Genomic DNA, 24,486 nt, shown 5'->3' on the forward strand with positions numbered 1-24,486 from the left:
AGAGAATGAACACATTGATAGAAACTGACGGAGCAATGACACACCTCAAAAAGCAAAGTCCTTGCTCATGGTGACCTAAGCAAAGCCTGTCAAGACCCTATAGAGATAAATGCTTCAAATTACCCAGTTGCTTTCCAGGGGCATTTGTCCTTATGTTCTCAGTGAGTTAGGGTTTGGAGTCCTATTAAACTTGCACGTTTTGGGAAAGAAGCAGTTCATTGCTTACTGTAGCACTTGGGAACTTTCCATGGCAGGCTGTAGGTAAGTTTGAACGTGATGCTAATGAAGTCAAGGGCGTAGCTTTGCTTCATTTTGTGAGGACATCTACACCCCTAAGCTGGCTAGCTACTTTATCATTAGTTAGCCAAACAGGGAAATAGGTGTCAAAGGCTGATGACTCAAAACAGTTTTCTGGCCCCACCCAAGACGAGGTTGGGGATGGAATACACTCAAATTTGAGAAGCACTGCCCTTCTAGGTGAGTTCTGGGCCAGAATGGCCAGGCTTATCATTTTTTTTTAAGACTTTATTTGAGAGAGGGAGTGTGCACGCACTGGAGGGGGGGGCAGGAGAGGAACAAGCAGACTCCCTGCTGAGCAAGGAGTGGATGCGGGGCTCCATCCCAGGACCCTGGGATCACGACTGAGCCGAAGGCAGACACTTAGCTGACTGAGCCACCCAGGAGCCCCAGGCTTATCATCGTTAAAGATAAACATTGACATAACTTACTTGGGAGACCAGGTAGTGAGCAAAAGCACGCCACTTATTTTTCAACTTGAACGGTGATCAGGGGAGGCTGTAGAAACTTTCTCATGAATATCCAAACGTTCTCCTCTTTCGTGGCTGTATTTTTCACCGCAAGTACTCTCCAGCTGTTTACTAGAGGCTCTGCTGATGAGGACACCATGGCTACTTTGTTGACAGTCTCAGAGCTTGCATTAAGTTCTAAAACCTCTCCTCATCTTTGGGTAAAAGAAGCGAAATTGAACCCAGAGTGCACAGCTTGGCAGGGTAACAATTCAAATTTCAAGTCTCTGGGGACTGCTTCTGGGATGGAAGAGGTAGGCTGGAGATCAGTGACCCCACCCTCCGTGCTCCGAGGCGGCAGCGTACCTGAACCACCCCAAAGAGAGGACAGTCTGTTCTGCTCGGAAGTAGAAATATCCTGGGATGTATAGTGAAGGGCTCGAATAGGGCTTGAGGCAAAAATTCTTGATGGAAGTGCTCCAATAAGAAATGGATCATTAGATCAAGGGGTTTTAATTTTGTCGACCACTCTATAGCTAAGAAACAAGTGTTTGAGAGAGGCTTACGGATAGCTCTCGTGCACCAGCTGTTTGCATCTTCTAAAGGCTTCAGATAAGGCTCGGTTGAGTTTAAGTGAAATGAGAGGACAATTATGTGAAAATGTCCTAATAGAGAAAGCAGCTCAATTCTGGAATGACAGCACGTGGAACACTTTGTAATCATTCCCTGAAATACAATGTAAATGAACAAAAACAAATCAACTCTCCAAGGTGTTAGAATTATTTAAAATCACCTACTTGCTGCATGTCGGCAAATGAAGAACAAAATACTGTTCGCAAAGGGTTCATACAATTTTTCAGTTCACGTAATTTGTCCAGGTCACTATTCAAAAGAATGAAGCTTGAGGGGCGCCTGAGTGGCTCAGTTGGTTAAGCCTCGGACTCTTGGTTTCGGCTCAGGTCATGATCTCAGGGTCGTGACACTGAGCCCCCCGTTGGGCTCTGGGCTCCCTGGGGAATCTGCCTGAAGATTCTGCCCCTCCCGTCACTTGCGCATGCTCTCTCTCTCTCTCTCTTTCAAATAAATCTTAAAAAAAATTTTTTTTAAAGAATAAAACTATTGCATGAACTGCTGAAAAGGAGAAGTTGTCAACTTAAACGTCTGCAAATCTTAACTTCAAAAACAATTTTAAACACTGCCTTTACAAAACCCTCCTCACAGGACAGTCACAATCAGGTCTGAGGGGTCATCTTGTGTAACATTTTACAGCAAGCTGGAGGGAGAACTTTCTCAAGAGATGGTTGATCTGTGAATTACGAATATGCACATAACGTCAATGGATTACACAGAGGGCCATAATCATGACTCAGGTTTATCCCCAGGTTTTAAAACACCCGCGAGGCTCACAAACGATACGTATGGCATGGCTTGCGTTAAGATTCGAGTTCTAACACAAACGCAGCACATCGTGCTTCTTCCATGTAAAAGCAACAAATGAAAAAGAGGTAATCACAGAGGGAAAAAAAGGCAAGCCTTCATGATATAATTAGTAAGTTCAGGAGCTGATGGAGGAAGAAAAAATACTGCTAATCGAGACCAAAATAGCAGCTATTAGGTCTGAAGAGCAAAGCACTAGGTACTGCAGAGGAGCCGGGGTATGAATAATACCGACTCTTAATTCACCCGGGGCCATTTGCCTGCTGTGAACAAGTAAGTGACAAGTGAACAGCAGAGCTCTGGGGCCACTTTACACACTGAATAAATTCTTTGTGAAGATTCCCATCGTTAAGGTACAGACTGTCTTTAAATAAAAAGAGGGGACTGGTATCGCCCCAAGCAGGCAAGTTATCACAACAGTATTAATAACTCAAGTAGGAAGGCGAACAATATAGAGGAGGAAAGATCTCGGGGTTAAAAGATTGGATTTTTCTTTTTTTTAAAAAAAAAAACTAGGTCCTCAGATCCAGTAAATGATAAATGCACTGAAAAACCTGACACGAGGGACGCGTGGGTGGCTCAGTCAGTAAAGTGTCTGCCTTTGGCTCAGGTTGGGATCTCTGGGTCCTGGGATTGAGCCCCCAACAGGCTCCTGGAAACCTGCTTCTTCCTCTCCCTCTGCCCCCCACTTGTGCTCTCTTTCTCTGTCAAATAAATAAACAAAATCTTTAAAAAAAAAAAACAAAAAACCTGACACATGTTAAACTTAACTTCTATGCTATTTCTTTGGATTGCTGTTTCCCTTCTCATCTCTTGACAGTCAGAAATAGCAGAACACGAGGCTCAGTGTGGATGTAGAAATAAGAATAAAACTTCCTGAAAGAAAATAGTTGAGCTGCTAATTGAGAAGAACCGGAGCCATGTTTTTCAGAATCTGAGCATAGTTAGAATTGTACTCTGGCCCTTCCACTTAGTGAATTCACATATGGACCAATAGGAAATGAGCTTTTTTCCCAGTAATAGTGCCTGGCCCAGTCTGAACAATAACCTGATGCAGGGCAGCTGCTCAGGGCACAGAGCCTTCCCTGGTCCCCCAGGACCGCACTAGAGGGCCAGCTCACCAGGCTGGCACAACTGTAGAGAACACTCCCAGCCATTTCTGTTCACTTGTACACGTTGGACAGCAAGGCTCAGACATGCAAACAAGGAGCTCCGGCAGCTGAGAGAAAAAGAATGTCTTGTCTAACAGAATGCCTGTCCAGCCTCCATCTCCCCATGCCACCATGAACACCATCCTCTAGAAGCCTGTAGGTTAAGCCCACAAAGGCTTTACCCATTAGCTTTCCTCTTATGTATGGTCATTTCCTTAATGCTCTCCTCGCTCCAATCTCTTCATTTAGCCCCTTCTTCCTTCCAGAACTCCTACTCCATGATCGACGTGCTCCATCATCCACCTGCTGCCTTCTCCCTGAACACCAGCTCCTCCCAAAGGACCCTGCTTCCCTTGGACCTCCCAGTGACAGGATGCTCATTCTCTCATACCTTGTGTGACTGAAGGTTAGGAGGCAGGTTCTGGGTCCTTCTTCCACCAAGACTATCTCCAGATCGTTACTCTCCCACAAGTTAACTCCTCTTCTTTAAGCTTCCTACTCCTGGTAACCTCATTCTCCACTCCCTCCCCACTGCTGTTTTTGTATTTCCTGAACCTGCCCTTCACTGAAATCTCTGGCTCCTTTTTATTCCTACTACTGGTGATTTGAACATTCATGTTGTTATTTGTTGAATTGCGTCCTCCCAAAATGTATGAAGACCTGACCCGCAGCACCTGTGAATAGGACCATATTTGGAAATAGGGTCTTTGAAGATGTAATCAAATTAAGATGAGGTCAGTAGGGTGAGACCTGATCCAATATGACTGATGTCCTTATAAGAGCAAAACACCATGTGAAGATAGACACGCACAGAGAGAAAAGGGTCACGTGAAGATGAAGGCAGACATTGGGGTTATGCAGTTATAAACTACACAACACATGGGCTACCAGAAACTGGAATGGGCAAGGAGGGATCCTCCCACAGAGGTTTCAGTGGGAGCATGGCTCTGCCAAAAGCTTCATCTCAGATTCTAGCCTCCAGAACCACCAGGGAATAAGTTCTGTTATTTTAAGCCACCTAACGTGTGATAACTTGCTATGCAGCCATAGGAAACTAATGTCTCATATGAATAATCCATTACATATCATGGCCTCTCAGTTACTTCGCTTCCTCCTTACCAATGATCTTCTGCTCTCCAGTTCAGCCACCCTCTCTCATGGTCATACACTGAAACCATGTTTTCAAACAAACCACTCCCCTCGGAAACCTCCGACACAGCCCACTGTCTCACTAGCCGCTCATCTTCCAGCTTGCTTGCTCACGCACTCAACTGCTCTCATTACGGGATTTAATCCCTTATTTCTTTTTGCTACCATTCAGCTGAAATTCCAAGATTTCATTGGCCAGTGTCCCAGACTCTCTTGCCCCTGTCACCGATAGTCACCTGCAACACTCTGACACTGCCTGAATTAACGATCCACAAGGACAGTCAGAAAATTGACAGCACTAAAAACTAATGCTCATCAACGTCAGCTGGGCCTCGATGCTGGGCCCACCCACTGCTCAGCAATCCTGCACTCTTCTCTCTCCAAATGGACAGAACCTACCCATCCACTCTCATCGTTGCCTTCCTTCTTCCTATTCAATGGCATACAAGTTCCTCCTTTACTTGAAAGTTAGTTCCTCCTCTGTTCCTAACACCAGCCCTTTCCATTATACCAGCAATTTTCACACTCAACCACCTCTTCCCTCTTCTGCATCTCCTCCCGCTCCTTCTCCACGTGCACCTTCCTGTGAGCACTTATACACGCTTAGGTCTTTCCCATGACAAAAATCCCTCTGTCCTCCAACCCTCTCCAGCCATCGTGCTCTTTTAGAGATAATCTGCAAGGATTGCCTTTTTTTTTCTTCTTCGTTACTTCTGTCTTACTCTTTACTTCCTCTAAATCAGCTTCTGAAAAAATAATTAAATTGGCCTGTGCCTTCATCAGCCCATTGAAAAAACTCTCACCGAGACTGCTGCTGGCCTCCATGTCACTACCTCTAATGGACACATTCCATCCTTATATTACTTGACTTCCAAGTGGCGCTCTACCCTGACTACGCCCCTTTCTTGACGCTGTGCCTTTGCTTTCTGTGGCTTCTCTGACACCACACGTGACTGTTTCCCCTCAGCTCTCAGAATGCTTCTTCTCATTCTCTGTGATGTTACTCTTCCTCTGCTCATTTTTAAATATTGACATTTTCCAGGCCTTCTTGTTTCTTTTCTTTTTTTAACTTTTTTTTTTTTTTAATTTATTTGACAGAGATAGAGACAGCCAGCGAGAGAGGGAACACAAGCAGGGGGAGTGAGAGAGGAAGAAGCAGGCTCCCAGCGGAGGAGCCTGATGTGGGGCTCGATCCCATAACACCGGGTTCACGCCCTGAGCCAAAGGCAGACGCTTAACGACTGCGCCCCCCAGGCGCCCCAAGGCCTTCTGGTTTCTTAATCCATTATTTGCCACTCACTCTCAAACCTTGATTTACTAGTCTTAAGCCATTATCTCCGAAGTACCACTGCTGTCCTAACCTCTCCTCTGAACCCCAGACCCATACGTCCAGACGCCTATCAAAATTTTCTCTTGTATCTCCTACTGGCCTTTTGAATCCAACATGTCCAAACCTCAGTTCATAAGCTCCACCGCCCACCCTCTGGCCTAACTTATGCCTTTCCAAATAAATTCCCTTCACTAAAAAAAAATGCACTCTACAGGCAGCTAAAGCCTGTAACTCTGGAGTCACAACTGACTACTCCCACCTTCATTCTTTAGCCATCCTATGCGTTCTGTTAGCCATACCTGAATTCAACTTAATTCCTGTCTATTCACTTAATATGAGGAATCCACACAGCTTTTATAAGTTCATGTTCTCCTCTAACAAGCCCCTGTTCACACTCAGCTCCTATCCTTGCTACTTCAGAATCCCTTCACCCCCTCTCTTTTCTTTTGCATATGCCACAGCTGCACTCAGTTTAATCCCCTAATAGTGTCATCTCCTAGTTCTCTATCTTTTGCAACCTCAATCTCTCCTTCTCTAGATCCTCCTTCTTTGCCTAGAAACATGCTTGTGTTTCTCACCGTGGAAACACCTCTATAACCTAGATTCTGCTTATTTATTTATTAAATTTATTTATTTGACAGAGAGAGAGGGAACACAAGCAGGGGGAGTGGGAGAGGAAGAAGCAGGCTCCCAGTGGAGGAGCCTGACGTGGGGCTTGTTCCCAGAACGCCAGGATCACGCCCTGAGCCGAAGGCAACGCTTAACGACTGAGCCACCCAGGTGCCTGTAGATTCTGCTTTAATACTATTTTCTCTTCTTCCTTTTTTTGGGGGGTGGGGGGAAGGGGCAGAAGAAGCAGGAGAGAGAGAATCTTAAGCAGGTTCCACAGCTAGCGTGGAGCCTGACTCGGGGCTCAATGTCACCACCCTGAGATCATGACCTGAGCCAAAGTCAAGAGTAGGAGGCCTAACTGACTGAGCCACCCAGGCCCCCCTCTTCTTCCATTTAACACTCAAGTGCTTCAAAGAGCAGTGAACACCCACTGATGAGGTTCTGATTCAGGTAACAGTGGAGAAGCCTACAGAAAAATAACTCTCTTGACATCAACCGTTATAAATTCTGGACAAAAAATTTAAAAAACTGTTTGAAGGCACTGGAGAGCAACCTAAAGCTGGAAGGAACAGGATTCTTGAAAGATGGGAAGCCCAATAAGTGATATATACATTTAATTAAATTTTCCCTGGAGGGTACTTCCTCTGTTCATGCGGTTCATGGGGGATAAACCTCAGGAAAAAGCTACTATGGAGTTGGAGGCCTGATTTTGGGCTGTTAGAATGTCAGGAAATTGAAAAGGAGAATGTTGGAAAGAGCAGATCCACCATAGATGAAAACCCAAAGTCAGCACACAAATGTCCCTCAAATGTTTTGGCCAACTCAACTGTGCAGTATTTCAAGTATCCAAAGGAGGGCAAGAGTTAGAACACTAAAAATGAGTGAAGGTTTCAGCAGCTACCCAACTTTAGAGTGTCAGAATTTGGTGTTCAAGTGTTGTTATTTAGAAGGGGTTGGAAAACACTTCAGGATTTTCATTAAAACTCAGAAGGGCTTTAATCCCAAGAACAAAGACTGTATTCTAGGACTAAAAGCAAAATCAAATTAGACTAGGTCTTCATAAGATCAAGGAGGTCCACCAATAATTTAACTGCCTGCTAGAATAAAATGCAATACTCTTCATGGGAAGATAAAAATGAGAACTACAAAATACCACCTATAATCTTCAGTATACAATTACTAGATATCAAAAGAAATAGGAAAATGTGACTCAATCAACAGAAAGCTCCGTTAGGAGTAGACCCACAGACAATCCAGATACTGGTATTAGTCAAGTATTTAAAATAACTATTATAACTATGTTAATATATTTATAGGAAAAAATGGGAATAATGGCAAAAGAGAAATTGAGGTTACTATGTAAAACCTTAGAAAAGGACTAATGGAAATTTCAGAAATACATAGCTGGAAAAAATTCACTGGAAGGAGTTAATGGCACCTTTATATTAAATAAAAGTATCAGTTAACATAAAGACAAGCCAGTAGGAAATATTCAAACTGAAGCACAGAGAGAAAAATAGTTGAAAAAATAAACCATTTTAGGGACCTATAGAACAATATCAAACAGTTTAATATACAAGCAATTGGAATTTCAGAAAGAGCAAATGTGGCAGAAAAAGTACTTTAAGTAGTAACGGCCCCCAAGTTTCCAAACTTAATTAAAAACAAACAAAACAACAAAAAACCAAAAGATCCATGAAACTCAGCAAAATCCAGGCAGGATAAATGCAAAGAAAACCACCCTCAAACGTAATCATTCAAACTGAAAAGCAAAGATGTTTTGAATCTTTGAAAAGATTAATCCCAATTTCTCTTCAAAACTTGTTTTATATATCAGATGCCTATCAAAATTTTTTCTTGGATGTCTTACAGTACTTTTGAATTCAACATGTTTAAAATCAAAGATAAAGAAAATTCTTAAAACCTGCCAGCAAAAAAAAAAAACAAAAAAAAAAAAACGACTTACTACATATAGAGGAATCCTAAGAATGATAGCTTACTTTTATTTTAAAAAAAGGAGACCGAAAGATGGCAAAACACCATATTTAAATTGATAAAAGAAAAAAATCAAACAAGGAATTTACAGAGAAAATATCCTTAAAAAATAGAGACAAAATAAAGACACTGTCAGTGAAACAAAAGCTGGGAGAGTTTGTCATCAGCAGACCTGAACTACAAGAAATGCTAAAGGATGTTCTTTAGGCTTAAGGGAAAGCTACTAGATGGGAGTCTGGGTCTAGAGGACAGACTAAAGGGCACTGAAAATGGTAAATATATGAATATTATAAAGGATGATTTTTTCCTTTTCTTAATTTCTTTGCGACAACTGACTCTTTGAAACAAAAATAAGAAAGTACTGCATATTATGTAACATGTAAAAATAAAACATGTGACAATAATAGCACAAAGGATAAAAGTGGTATAATACTACTCCAGACAGACTCTGAGAGGTTAAGGATTTATATTGTATTTCCTAAAGTAATGACTAAAAATAATACACAGAAGAAGAGGAGCCAAATCCAGTTGAAGAGAAAAAACAGAATACTAAAACATATTTGATTTATCCTAAGGAAGGTAAAAAAAAGAGAAACAGAAGAATAAAAACCAGAGGACACAAAACAAATAGTAAGATGGTAGACTAAAACCCAATGGTATCGATTGTTACAATAAATTTAACTGAATACTCCAATAAAACAGCAGAGATTATAAAAAAGGGGAAGGAATAACATGTAACTATCTCTTGTTTATGAGGGACATGCCTTCGATATAAAGATATAAAAACAAATTGAAAATAAAAAGACAGAAAAAGATAGACCACAAAATAGTAAGCATGGAAGTTTATGGCCGTGTTAATATCAAAGCATACAATAAGATCAGGGATAAACAGAAGCATTTGATAATGACACAAAGATTAATTCATCAAGAAAATAAAAATCATACACACACACCCCCCTAAGAAGAGAGCTTTAAAATACATGAAACAAAACTGACAGAACTAAAGGGAGACAAAGAGAAATCTTCATAATTTTTAACACGTCTATCTCAGTAATTGATAGAACATATAAATACAACTCAGTAAGAACAGAAGATTTGAACACCACGATCAACCATCTTACTATTCATAAAATACTAGGCAACTGAAAAAGATCCACTTTTTAAAAGTAGAACACGTGGAATATTAAGCAAGATAGGCCACATGTTAGCTATAAAACAGTCCCAATAAACTGCCAAGAATTGAAACCTACAGAGCATGGTTTTGTCATATCAGAATTAAATTAGAAATCAATAATAAAATGTACATCCCACTGATTCACTTTATTTTTAAAAACTATTCACTCGTTGCTTAATCCTTTTCATCTAACTTAACCCAGACTCTTGTTAATATTTCACTTTAAATGTCATAAACATCCTGCTGATGGTCAAATCCAGGCTTTAAAATATTTATTCTTACACTATACACAAAAACAAACTCAAAATGGATTAAAAACCTAAATGAGAGACCTGAAACTGTAAAAATCCTAGAAAAGAACATAGGCAATAACTTCTCTGACATTGGCTGTAGCAACATTTTTTAAATATGCCTCTTGTGGCAAGAGAAACAGAAGCAAAAATAAACTACTGGAGTTACATCAAAATAAAAAGCTCCTGCACAGAAAAGGAAACAATCAACAGAACTAAAAGACACTCCTGACTGGGAGAAGATACTTGCAAATGACATATCTGATTAAGGGTTAGTATCTAAAAATAGGGGCGCCTGGGTGGCACAGCGGTTAAGCGCCTGCCTTCAGCTCAGGGCGTGATCCTGGTGCTCTGGGATCGAGCCCCACATCAGGCTCCTCCGCTATGAGCCTGCTTCTTCCTCTCCCACTCCCCCTGCTTGTGTTCCCTCTCTCGCTGGCTGTCTCTCTCTCTGTCAAATAAATAAATAAAATCTTAAAAAATAAATAAATAAAAATAAAGAAAAATAAAGAACTTCTACAACTCAATACCAAAAAACCCAAATAATCTAATTTAAAACTGGACAGAAAAGGGGCACCTGGGTGGCTTAGTCGGTTAAGGATCTGACTCTTGATCTCAGCTCAGGTTTTGATCTCAGGGTCATGAGTTGAAGCCCTGCATTGGGTTCCACACTGGGCGTGGAGTCTACTTTAAAAAGAAGATGGGCAGAAGACACGAACAGACATTTCTCCAAAGACATCCAGATGGCCAACAGACACATGAAAGGATGCTCAACAGCACTCATCACCAGGGAAATGCAAATCAAAACCACAATGATAGATCACCTCGCACCTGTCAGAATGATGAGAATGAGAAAAACAAGAAATAAACACTGGTGAGGATGTGGAGGAAAAAGGAACCGTCATGCACTGTTGATAGGAATGTAAATTGGTACAGTCACTGTGGAAGACAGAATGGAGGCTCCTCCAAAAACTAAAAATAGAATACCACATGATCCAGAAATTCCACTACGGGGTATTTACCCAAAGAAAACAAAAACACTGACTTTGAAAAATATACGCACCCGTATGTGTATTGCTGCACTATGTACAACAGCCAAGACATGCAAGCAGCCCAAGTGTCCATCGATAGAGGAATAAAGAAGCTGTGGTGTATCTACACAATGGAGCATTATCAGCCATCAAAGAGAAGGAAATCCTGCCATTCGCAATGACGTGGATGAACTAGAGGGTATTATGCTAAGTGAAGTAAGTCAGAGAAAGACAAATACCGTATGATTTCACCCATATGTGGAATTTGAGAAACAAAAGAAACAAACCAAAAAGCAGACTCTTAACTCTAGAGAACAAGCTGATGGTCGCCAGAGGGTAGGTGAGTGGGGGGATGGGTGAAATAGGTGAAGGGGACTAAGAGTACACTTATGATGAGCACTGAGTGCTGAATCACTATGTTGTACACCTGAAACTAACACAACACTGTATGTTAATACTGGAATTAAAATTAAAAAAAAAAATAAAATATTTAACTATTTTAACTAATTCAGTATGTGGGTAACTCATCAAGCAACGGTTTCTGATGACCTCAAGTGTGTCTGACTCCATACTTGGGATAATAAAAAGCTATTGCTTAAAAAGCACTTTGGGGTGTGTCAGGCACTGTTATAAGTACTTTACAATGAGGAACCCATGTAACTGAATCTTCATAACTTATAAGATGGATACAGTTTTCAAGTCAAGGAAATGGAGGCCGAGAGGGGTAAAGTCATTGGAACCGTGGTCAGACAGCTGTTAAACACTGGGGCCTGAATTACCAGCCCAGGCAATCTTGTTCCATGGTCCACAGTCATGTTTCTTAACCACGGTCTTCACTTCAATGCTCACAGACTGGTGGAGGGGAGGCACCGTGACAGGTAAACTACTCTAATTCAGTGCAGGAGACATTTGATCCCACATTCACCACTTGCATGCTCTCTCTCTAAAATAAATAAATAAATCTAAAAAAAAAAGCTCCAGAGCACACCTAAAACCCTAACTTTCTGTGTCCTAGTCTTATGCTCTTGTCACATAACAAGTTGTTTGGTAGAGTACTTTAAGCAGTGTTTCTATGCCTTATATCCTAAGATAGAGACACTTAGTAATCTTCCTTATTCCTCCAAGAAAATACCTGATGTCATTTATACTAAAAAAAAATTAGCTATAAAAATTTAACATTGCTTCTATGTGCTCTCTCAGAACATTTGCATTTTAATAGTTTCTACTTGATTTAAGCAAAATACATATTTCTAACTTTGGAATGTCAGGCATTCAGAGGACAGATGCAGGAAGGTTGTGGGAGGGGGTATGGAGATCTGCCCAGGTAATCTTAAAATCTAACCACATGCAGAAATATGGCTTTTATATCCTTAAGTTAGATCCAGGATACTCTTTATTGTTGAGTACTACAGAATTAGTGATTCAAGCTTAGAATGAATCATCTTCAGGAATTTCCCTAACTTTGTCTAAATTCTTGTATCCTTCTCTGTAAATGAGATCGATATTTACTCCATAGGGCAATAAAAATTAAATGAGAGCATGTAAGTACCCACTGCAGTAAATGGCATAGAGCACATGATGCCCGATAAATGTAAATCAATCAAAAGGGCTCACATTTTCCACCTGTCATTCTCTCTCATACGACAAGGGAGTTAAAAAAAAAAAAAAGTTTTATAATAGTTTGGCTTTTCCTAAGACCGTAAGCCCAGAAAAACTACTGCACTCTAAAACAGCAATCAGAAGTTCAAAGACACGTGCACAACCTCAGGCTGAGCCTCATTCTCTGCAAATTTGCACAGGCTTATGTTTTTAGAAGTCAACAGTAAATCTATTCTGAGCTAAAGATAATAAAAACAATAGAAAATAAGTTATTTTTAGCCTAGAATTCTCTTTTAACTTATGCCATCTACATAATGATGTCTGCACAATCGCGGATGTCCAGTCCTGGCTCTGTAGAGCCTATCCAGCTTCTCGGAAGCCCGAGCAGACAATTCTTCGTTTTCAGGAGAGGAGGTGGACGGCAATAGGACTAAATATCCCCTGGAAATTCTCAGTTTGAACACTGGATCTGAAATTGGCTTTTTCATTTTGAATACACCATGACCAGTAAGTGTTCTCCAACAGAGAGGTAGAACTTCATTCTGAAACCCTGGGAGCCCAAAGATTTCAGACATGCCGCTGGCTTTTAAAGGGCACAAGGATGGGCGCCTGGGTGGCTCTGTCAGTTAGGTGTCTGCCTTTGGCTCAGATCGTGATCCTGGGGTCCCCAAGGTCCCGGGATTGAGTCCTGCATCAGGCTCCTTGCTCAGTGGGGGGCCTGATTCTCCCTCTGCTTGTGCGCACGCGCACGCTCTGACAAATCTTAAAAAAAAAAAAAAAGGGCACGAGGGTTAAGTTGTTTCACTTCACAATTTCTGTTTCATCCTATTAAAATGAGTGGAACAAACCTTCGTCTGCTGAAACTGATTTTCAACCAAAAGTTCCCATATGCTTCTTACTTTTTGATGGACTATAACTAAGGAAGGCAGAAGTGAGGATTTGGAAAGGTGTTTGGGTTCCAGACACATCAGACAAGGCCAGTGTAGTTAAATAATTGCCATCCACGAAGATTGCTGTGGGATAAGGCTTACAAAATTCTTTACTCCTTCTGCATGAGAATAGGACCTTCAACTAACTGTCCAGTTTTTTTTTTAGGACAACCTGGTAAAACTGCTGTGAGAATTATGTTACTCGGGAACACTACTTAAGGTGAAAATGATCCCCGATGGGCAGCCGGACTCCGCACTGGGATGACACCAATGCCGCACGTAGGAAGCCCTCTCTTTGCAATTCCCCAAGTGTAAGACCTTTCTAGCTGGGGGGAGGGGTCCTTTGTGGGGCCCCCCAAAGCTATGCCTGTGGTGTTGTTACAAGAAACCCTGGCTCCTGTTACATGAGGCTTGTAAATCATGGTAACTCTCACACTGCCTGACGCGGACCTCATCTCTTTGCACTCGAGCGGTCACCTGGCGTGAGGGATTCCCACATGCCTGACACATCCCAGCAGGCAAGCGGTGATTCCTGTCCCACTGCACAGACTACTGCCAAGCCATCTATGAGAGTCTCAGGAGTTTCGATGTTAAGTTAAACCAAGTAAGACTCACCCCCTGCTTCCCCAGCTGGTACTGTAGGTACAAAATAGATAATATGGGCTAAATGAAAAGTAAATTCCTGGGAACAAGTTTTCCACTTAAAAATGACAGTAAAGGGCGCCTGGGTGGCTCAGTAGGTTAAGTGTCTGCCTTCGGCTCAGGTCATGATTCTGGGGTCCTGGGATGGAGCCCCGCAGCGCGCTGCCTGCTCCTTGGGAACTCTGCTTCTCCCTCTCCATCTGCCGCACTCTCTGTTAAACAAATAAAATCTTAAAAAAAATTTTTTAATGACAGTAAAAAAAAAAAGTATTTGCTGTTATTGATAAAGAAGCAACGTTTCCTTTCCATGTTTCCTGGTCTCTGGTTATAATTCTGAAGTCTTTCTTATAAAACAAGACACCTTTTAATTCCTGGAGCTGTGCATCTTTGAAAGGGAAGTCTGAATAACAGTGCTTCCATCTGCTGAGCTGCAGTTTCAGAAGACCTTCAGAGAAGAGTGGGCCAGGGCCAACAGAAAGTCAAAAGAGCGCTCCAAAGTGTTACATGGTCTCCATGTCTACAGCAAACCTTGGCATACTTTTGCTTCTCATTCTTCTACCTTCTCACTTCTTGCTTCAATGTGACCTCCTTTTCTTAGGGCTGTATACGAAGAATATCTTTTGAGAACCTTATCTCTTCTTTCTCAGAGGTCTGTCTTCTCCCTAGAATTTATCTCAGTTTTATCTCTGAGCGGTTAGCTTGAAATACCCTTAACTAGGAACGCCAAGGTCACGGTGGCTCTGTAGCTGGTGCTTAGAGTGGCGTTTGAGGTGTGTGCCTCACACTCAGTGCAGGCTTGGGAATACACCTTCTTACTTCACTGCACGCCTTATGTTAGCCTCCGAGAACCTAAGAATGGCACAGGTGGTTGTGAAATTTGATGGTAGGGAGTTAGGGGAAATACTTCATGGAAAGGGAGGGGGGAGGCCAGAAGTGATGTGTGCACAGTGTAGCTGGCTGCAGAAAAGACTAACGTCTCAGAAAATGGTGGCTAGACAGCGGCTCCCTGGAATGGTGACGGGAAGAGTTGAGAAATTTCTCTATCCTTTCCATGAATTTGACCCTGTTTTTGTTTTGATTGGTTTTGTTTTGAGAAGTGCTCATGGTGCAGTTTCCTCATACTATATATAAAAGAGACACATACTCATGCAATGACAGTGGGCACGTCCACTGTGACAACTGGTGTATCCTTTGGGGAAAGCAGTTGAATACTGTTCATGCTCTTAACAGCAGTCATTTTTCTCCTGGACATTTACTCTAAGAAACAAATGTAAACTAGCAAAGCCACATACATGTTTTTTTTTTTAAGAACCATGAAGACTATAGAGCATTATGGAACTGGCTAAAATGTCAAAGAAAAGAAAGCAGAATGCCTATATATCCACTCTGAGTACGACTTTAAAAACATATAGGTGCGTGTGGACAAAGACTGAATGAAAAACAAATGAAAACAGTTGTGACAAGATGATAAAATTATAATGTGTTACATCTCTTTTTCTAAATTTCTAAACCTTGTTCTAAATTTAAAATGAAAAATTAAAATAAGAACACTTAGGGCTGCCTGGGTGGCTCAGTCAGTTAAGTGTCTGACTCCTGATTTTGGCTCAGGTTGACATCTCAGGGTCATGAGATCGAGCCCTGCATCAGGCTCTGTGCTCAGTGGGGAGTCGGCTTGGGATTCTCTCTCCTCGCCTGCTGCCCCTGCCCCACCCTGTGCATGAGCGTGCGCTGTTTCTCTCACAAAAATACAATACAATAAGAATACTTAGTCAAGTGGGTGTTAGGAAGGATATTTTCTCATCCTCAAATGCATTTATGTGTGGTATGGGTTATTTTTATTCCTAGAGGATACAAAGAATTCTCGGGTTAGGATATATAATTGTTTTTCATCTGGTTTAGGTGAAATTAATCATAGTAGTCAGTTGTTATATAGAGTTTACAATGTGCTAGGCACTTCATATGCATTAACTCATTTAATCCTAATAACAACCTTTTTAGGTAGTTACTATTAAATGCCCACTAAGCAGATGAGGAAACTGTAAACAAGTTTGAGTGGCTTGCTCGCAGTTACATGACTAGCTGGTGGTTGAGAACTAATTTCTTGATTTCTAATCTAGTGATCTTCTTAGTATCCCGGACTGCTGGGAATGAAAAGAACAATACCTAGCTCAGGTCAAAAGCAAATAAAAAAGACCTCAGGGAAATCAAGTCTAAGACCTCTAAAAAGAAAAAAAAAATCTTCCTTTTCTTTTGCTCCCCTCCTTTTTAAGAGTTGTTTCTTTATCATGGGGGGTGCAGATGGAGAGAAGCAATCTCAAGCAGAGTCCCCGCTGAGCTCAGAGCCTGATGTGGGGCTTGATCCCAGGACTCTGAGATCATGACCTGCGCCAAAATCAAGAGTCAGATGCTTAACTAACTGAGCCATCCAGGTGCCCCTCGCTTTATTTTGATGGGACTCTGTCATACTGGCACTGGCCATACATGTCACAGATAGACATTTGTACTCAGGGATGAGTGACCTCCATGGGAGGGCAAAAAAGTGGTGGAGAGGACAGGGGCTTCTGGGAGGCATGGCCATCACGGTGCACATCTGGTGCTCTAGGATTTGGTCGAACTAGGTATATGTGTCTGTGACTGTGTAGGTGCCTGTGGAGAAAGGACATGCCCATCGCGTGGGCCTACTGGAAAATACAGAAACCACTTCCTGCTTTAAAATAAAAAAAATGAAGAAACATGGTTCTGTGAGAAAACTGAGCTCAGAAGGTGGGATGGTCAGTTGTACATCAATGTGGCTAGACTATAGGACTCCATTGTTTAATCAAACACCAATCCAGGTTTTGAGGTGAAGGTATTGAATAGATGTGATTAACATCTATAATCAGTTGACCTCAAGTAGAAGTTACCCTTGAGAATGTCAGTGGGCCTCACCTCATCTGTTGAGGGCCTTAAAAAACAAACAAACAAACTGAGGTTTCCTGGAGAAAAAATATTCTGCCTCAAGACAGCATTAATTTCTGCCTGAGTTTTCTAACCTGCTGATTTGACGTGCAGATTTCAGACTCGCCAGCCCCAATAATTGCAAGAGGCGATATATTCAATCCCTATCTATTTTTCCACCCACCCATCCACCGAGAGAAAGGGAGGGATGTTTCTCTGCAGAACCCTGACTGATCTAAAGGTCTGGCCGGGACAGCAAAGCACTGTCATCATGCTGAGTACGCGGACCCACTCGACATACGGATCAAGAAAAGCAGAGATCGTCTTAAAGTGCGGCTGAAGAGACAGGACATGACATGCCACCACGCAGGCAGGGACCAGAGCAGACACTCTTCTCTGCCCCCAGGTCACTGTGGGCAGGTGGGGATGATGATCTCAGCACAGTCATAACTGAGAGCAGCGTGCTTGCTGAGAAACACTGGCCCAAGCACCCGTGGACCCCTGGAGCAATCAATGCCAGCTGCGAGTCAAGAACATGCGCTCAGACTTCTAGGAATTATCACAACCCGATGTTCTGGGAGGTTGAGGACACCCTCTCGTTCGAGGGGCTGACAGGGCTCAAAGCATCACTGCTGTCCTGCTGACAATGGCAGACAAGGCACCACTTATTCTTCACTGCTCTGGGTTCCTACTGCTGGGGAGAGGTACGGTTTAAATCTGACCTGCTTTCCCTTTTAAAAACAAATGTGTTCTTTCTCACTTCTTCCTCATCACCCTCCTCATCCTCTCCCTGCAGCTCCTTCCCCCGCAAATGACTGCCGGGAGGCCAAGGGGAGAAGGTGCAGGGCAGGCGATCGATCTTACCTTGGCTTCTGAAGTGGGCTCCAGGAAGCACAGGCGGTTCCCAAGGCCCTCGGCTGCCAGGCAGAACTTCCTTTGCTCCTTGTGAATGTTCGCGATGCACTGGAGAACCACCTCATCTTCCTGCCGGGAGAACAGAGACACACCTGTGAGTGATCGGGGGCCGCCTCCCCACGTGAAACCAGGTCCCCAAGTCACCTGGCTGCATCGTTATCAGGTACACCGAGAGGTACATGCTTTTGCATGGGATACAGAAAAGGAGAGCGTGCCATCCACACGGCAGTGCTGCGCACCTCCCGAGTCTGAACTCTCAGCTCCGGGGTGAGGTCAGTGGGAGCGGGTACACGACGTCTGCAGCAGGAGCCTCACTGCGGGGACACAGGAAATGCCCACCGTCCAGGGGAGCAGAGAATTTCAACATGTGGACGGACACGAGAGTACATCTAAGCAATCTCTACATAAACAACAGGAACGGGACAGTGAGATGTGACTAAGGGGAACAGAGACAACAGCAGAGGTCAGGCAGAGATAGGATCTGTGGCGAGAAAGTCCATTTGGCGTCAGGCTTGGATGAGGCAAGAGCCGTGCTGTGGGGGGAGAGGGCGTATGTAGTGGGTAACGCATGTGCCAGGGATGACAGAAGGAAGCTGTGGACGGTGACAGGAAATGAGTCCTAGACATATGGGAAAGGAAGGCTGAGAGAAGCCTGGGGATTCACATTGGGAGGAGGAGCTGAAGGTCAAGTAGAGGAACGACTCCGAATTCTAAGGAGGGGGACCTCTCTCCCATACATCACTTTCAAAAGCAACCCTCCGGAAATTTCAGAGACCTTGTTTGAATGGCAGTCCTCTCGCTGATGGTCCAGAAACGAGGTCAACCTCGATTTACACTAACACACTCCTCTCTCGCACAACCCTGCCTGAGGCTGAGAGGAAAGCATTTTCCTTACCATTCCTTCAATCTGTCCTCCTATACCCCACTCTCCCCACCACTTAACTCCACCTCTGTGTTTCAAACATCAAAACCATTTGCAGGTATGGGTGAGTTAAAGGAATAATGAAATGAGGGTGAGTTGGAGCGTCCTCCTCAGCAAAGCTCTCCTGTTCCCCTGCCTCACCCCCACGTCCCATGGTGTGAGCGTTTATCCCAGAGTATTGGACAGGCAGATTGAACAGAAATGGTTTTCCTTAAAAGGTGACCGCTACGTTCCTAGTCATATGGAACAATAAAATCCTTCCATCTGATGCGAAGATAGAGATTCAATAGTAAAAGATCCCCCCCAAAAAAGATGTCTGCTGGTATCCAGGGATTGGTCAGGGGCTATAGGAAAATGTGAGAAGTCACAAATCACAGACATATGAAAAGAAGATTGAGAAAAAAAAAATGCTCCACACTTTCACTAGCACGGAAATGTCACTGTTCATCATTAAATTGAATCAGTAATAATTTCAAAAGCCTCTGCTTATAGTGAAGTCAGGATTCGTGGTCTTCGTTTGAGTTGAGACAGAATAAACCTCCAGAATAGCACCATACTCTCGAAATGTGGATTCAGTGAAATCTCTGCAGAGAACTGAAGTTTTCCCCGAGGGGAGGCTCCCCCCGCCCTGCTCCGCTCCACTCCTGTGGTGACCAGAGGAAATCGCAGCCTCCCAAAGGGCACGGGCAACAAGGGAGCTCTCCCAGTTGTCAGAATGACTGAGGGGCGCTATGTGCATGGCCAAAAGGGTCACGGGAGTTAAGTGGTTTGTACTGCAAGAGGCAGTCCTCCAAACACATAATTTTTCTGCCCAAAATGTCAAGAGGACCCCCTACTGAGGAATATTTAAGTATCTCTCACCTACACACAACTCGCCAGCAAAAACAAAAACAAAAAGAAACAGGCATTTAGAAATCACAGGAGTGTGTTACGGACCAGACTTAACAGGAACGGGTGAAAGTCGACAAAATTCTCTCCTCAGCTGGAGTTGAAGACACCTCTTTCCATGACCTCATTTCCCAGGCCCACTTCACTCCGAGGTGCCCACACCACCTTGGCTTGACCTTGCACTGGCTGCTTCTCTGTCCTCTGAAACGTAACCTGTCCTCTAATTCACACTTTCCTAAACCTAGGCCGCCCATCGGCTAATGTGATAAAGGGACCCACCCTGGCTGACCAGATGTCTGAAGAGCAGCCCAGCACACACTTTCCCGGGTCCACCCTCTGGGCCACACACAGATGGGCCTGGGACTCTGAGCCAAGGCTCTCGTTCTCCAAACGCTTCCACGTTTTTCCCCATGCTGGCTGGGGCCGGATGCTCCGTGCTGACCTGGCTGCAGACAACACCTGGAGCGGCAGCGCTCCGCAAACCTTCAACAGACCGACATCTTGAGCTTTGAGTACTTGACGCTGTCATCTTTGCACCCAAGTTCCATGTGGAACCACAATCAAGTCAACCCATCTCATCACTTCTCTCACTCCCTGGTTAAACACAGAACACAAGTCCCTTCAGTTCACTCCCTTGTTCACTCATTCCTGTACTGATGGACATTTTCTTCTTCTGTTCCCTCTCTCCTTTTGTCCCTTTGCTTTAAATCGAATCTGGGTCTTTCCAGGGGATACCATTTCCAAGGAACTCCCTGTACTTGGAGGCTGCAGATTCTTCCACATCTAGTAATTCCCCTCCCCAGAAGCTCGAGCACTCCTCCCAACCCTTGATGCCAAATTCAGATCGTCACTTTCCTACTCAGGTGCAAAACTCTCTTATTTTGAGGTACGTGATAGCCAATCTCCACATCTTCTTGGGCAATCTATCAACATCCTAGTTAATTCTCCCACCATTTATCTGACTCTTAATGGCAATCAGAAAATCTGATCATTTTTGTGTGACTTCAACACACATTTATTGACTACCCTCCGGTGATGAAGCCTTCTGCCAGGGTACTTCAGAGCACATCAGGTTTTATGAGACAAGATCTATTAATACTGGAGTATTGGAGCTGACGACCGAAAGGCCAGCACGTAGCCTTTGTCCCTGCCACTTGAGCCATTATCTCAACTAACTTCATGGTTCATGTGGACAATCTTTTCAAAATGAACACCTTGACCTGATTACTTCCACAGTTTTAGTAACACACACACTATGGTGAACATTCTTTGTCAAAATTTAGAACAATTCCTATTCTAACTCCAAAACTAGACGATCTTACTCAGAGCCAGACTATCTGGCTCTATGAACCCAGTCTTCTCTTTCTTGCTCTCTCCTTCTCTTATGTTCATGGTTCTTGCTCTCCTTCACCAGGATTTCCAGTTCCCTGAGGGTGCTGCCATCTCTTCCTCTATGCCAGGAAGGAAAAGGAATTTTTGATAGAGAAAATAAAACAACTCTTCGGTTTTATCAACTTAAGGGATTTTTTAAATAATATGTTTTCAGCTTGTCTGAACTTTGTTTTCACGAGAACAAGACCATAAAACCTTCCCTTTTTTGTAGGACTCACAGCAGATCCAACCCAGTCAATATCAAATCACCACCTCCCGCCATCTATAAGACCGAGACAAAATAAAGAGGAAGAAAGTGCTAGGTCAGAAGGCATAATAATCAGTAATTAGACTTTTTAGACCTAGTCTCTGTCCTTAAGGATGAGGGGTACACACATCTTAAGTTCCTAGGAAAAATACCAAAGAGCACATAAGCGTTTCCTGATTTCTACCTAATACAACAGAAGGTCTCTGCCCACTCTCCCGGAAGTGAGTTCTCCCATCTGCCTCATCTCTCCTCCATTCCTACTACCTTCCCATCTCCCAAGTAAGTCTTGTCTAGCATCCCTAAAATGTTCCTTCTTGAAACTCTTCTGTCCCTTTATTCAACTCTGTGTTCCTCTGACTTTCTGATGGATCCTTTCCATGTTCAATTTCTCCTGATATCCCTACATATAGGGATTGCTCAAGGGTGATCTTCCCTTAGCAATCTCATCCATTCTTCAGGCTTCCAGTTTTATCCGGAGGAGTTCCTGGACCATCTGTACCTCCAACCTGGTGGTACTCTAAGGTTCCAAACTTCCACTTACTCCTGACCTTATCCGTACACTGATCAACACCGCAAACCAACATGTCCCAATGCATGCAGACACACTTTTCAGTCTGCTCATCCTTTTATGTTCCCGTGTTTGCTAGTGACACATCCAACCTCTCAGCACCCAAGCCCAAACATCATCATCCCCTGTGTCTGAGCCTTCCGTCCTGCCTGTCCTATAGCACACAGGCCAGAGAAGGAACAGACTGGAGGTCTAGAAACCAGGACACGCTGTTATGACGCTTAGAGCTTCTTTCTCTGGTCTGTCACCAGAGGCACAGCTCTGACCTCACCATTTTTCTGTTGAAAATCCATAATGACCTTCTCTCCACTGTCCACACAGCAAATAGAAATTCCTTAAACCAGCATCTGAGGACCTTCGCTTTCTGACCTTTTCCCCCCAACTTCTTCCCTGTAGAGTTTCTTTGCCTTGTCCACCCCTTCACGCTCTTACTCATACTATCTGATTCTAAAGCTGCCCTGATTTGCCTCGTTTTTCCATATGCATATATTATCTATCCTCCCAAGCTTAGTCCAAATACCACATTCCTTTATGAAGCCTATGTAATCTCTCCTCTGACCAAATTTCCATAGCAGTATCACCATAATCTTGCATTACGTTTGTTTACATATATGCCTTATCCCCAACTATGTATTTTTGAAATGGCTCACACTTACTGATCTTTGTGATCACTGTGCTTTATGAATAATAACCCAGCTAAGTTTTACCCCAATGCTATGGTGTCAGTACTATTGCCACCTGCACCTGACACAGGAGGAGCCCCTGCACAGAGCAGTTCAGTAACTTGCCTACAGTCTCATGGTGGAGAGGGGTTGAGTCTGGTACCCAATCCAGGCAGTCTGCATCCATGCTCCCTCTCCCAGCGCTCTCAGCTGGCTTTGCACCCCTGAAGGCAGGATCCACATCTGGCTCACGTTTATACCTATCAGGATACTCACTAGCATAGTGTCTTATGCACATTATACACCCGGTTATAATTTATGGAATGCATGTGCTTTTTACGTGGTAACCCTAGTTAATACCAAACTCAGTGCAGAAAACTGCTTCCCCATCTAAGCTGGGAACATAATGTGTTTGGTAAAAGCATGTTAACTGATTGAGATATGGAATCAGATTTTAAAAAGAGGTCTGTCTACTCTCACCCATGTAACAATAATTACTGTAGAAAAGGTCACTTTTCACTGATGAGTCAGAACTGAATACTCTCACAAGAACAGATGTTGACGTAAAAAAGTAGAGAATAAGCAATAATAATGAGGCTTTGAAGTCCATTTCAGAAGTTTTTCGTTTCTGTTAATTATTATTGATAATAATATCAACTCTTCATTCCATACCACACTGCTAAGATATACCCCCTTGATTATTTAACATTAACAATAACACAATCATTTTAAGAATGAGGATACCAAGGATCAGAGGAATCAGGCAATTTTCATCAGGGAAAATTTAATGAACAGTCATTATGTGCCACCATATCACAGCATCTCAATTTTGTCTTTACAACCACCCTGTAAGGTACATATTAATATCCTTTACATTTGTAGATAAAGAGGTTGAAGCACAGAGAGGTTAATTAATTTGCCTAGCACCACACAGCATGGAAATAATAGATTCTGACCTTGAACCTTGAGACTCTCTGAATCAGGAGCCTGTCCTATGCACCATGATTGACCTTAGTAATAGGTCTGAATTCACATCTCCTTGACTTTAAGACCCACGATGATAGTGTTGATAAAAATAGATAACTCCTAGCCACCACACATGGCCATACAACATTGAAAAGTAACCAAATCACAGAGCACAATGCCAGAGAGAACAACCAGAGAGCTAAAAACCAAATAATAAAATTTTTCTGCGTCCAAGGACTAACACTGGAAGGGGTGTACCTCATTCCTAAACTTGTAAGAGAGGGGGAGGAATGATTACAATCCAAGGTCTATCATCTGTCAGCATCTCTCCAAGCTATGCGGTTCGTAAGCGCCAGCTATTCCTGTCAAAGTTTCAGGGTGGTGTTGAGTGATTGTCCCTGAACAAGGATATACAGGCTTTGGCTCTCTTGGCTTAGATTTCATATGATCACAGGTCATCTCTGACGAAGTCAAGTTCTTTCTACACTCCTCCAGCTGAAGGACCTTGAACTTGAAAATGAATGGAGCTTGCCTATTCTATCCCTACCGTTTCTCTCTTATACCCTGGGCCCCAGCCCAAGGGTCACAACAACCATGTTCAGAGCTCTGTGTTGATGTCTGGGGGCACCTTGGCTCCCCCTCTTCTCCCTGGGTCATCTGCAAAGAACCCTTTGGGATAAAACAAAATGGCTGACAGTCCTATTTAAGGGAGATCATTAGGCAGCTGATGACAGCCCTATAGTTAGATCTGCACATCACCAGTACCAAGAAGCTCGTGAGTAGGGAGCGCGTGGGACAGAGTGCAGTCCAGCAGATTTCATCGTCCACGTTTAAGTGCAGGCATTACTGCAGAGGAAAATCCATAACCATTTATTGCTTTAAAAAGGAAGATGTGTCCCAGGCA

At 43.2% G+C, this 24,486-nt stretch overlaps 1 protein-coding gene across 1 annotated transcript in view; it reads right to left on the minus strand.

Moving 5' to 3' along the window:
• RYR3 (ryanodine receptor 3) overlaps positions 1-24,486 on the minus strand; it is a 586,345-nt gene that overhangs the window by 318,330 nt on the left and 243,529 nt on the right. Inside the window, exon 4 of the mRNA XM_044392456.3 lies at positions 17,887-18,006. Coding sequence (XP_044248391.2) covers positions 17,887-18,006 — 120 coding nt within the window. The remainder of the gene's footprint in view (positions 1-17,886; positions 18,007-24,486) is intronic.

The sequence above is a fragment of the Ursus arctos genome, unplaced genomic scaffold (assembly GCF_023065955.2).
Source record: "Ursus arctos isolate Adak ecotype North America unplaced genomic scaffold, UrsArc2.0 scaffold_36, whole genome shotgun sequence".
Lineage (NCBI taxonomy): Eukaryota > Metazoa > Chordata > Mammalia > Carnivora > Ursidae > Ursus > Ursus arctos.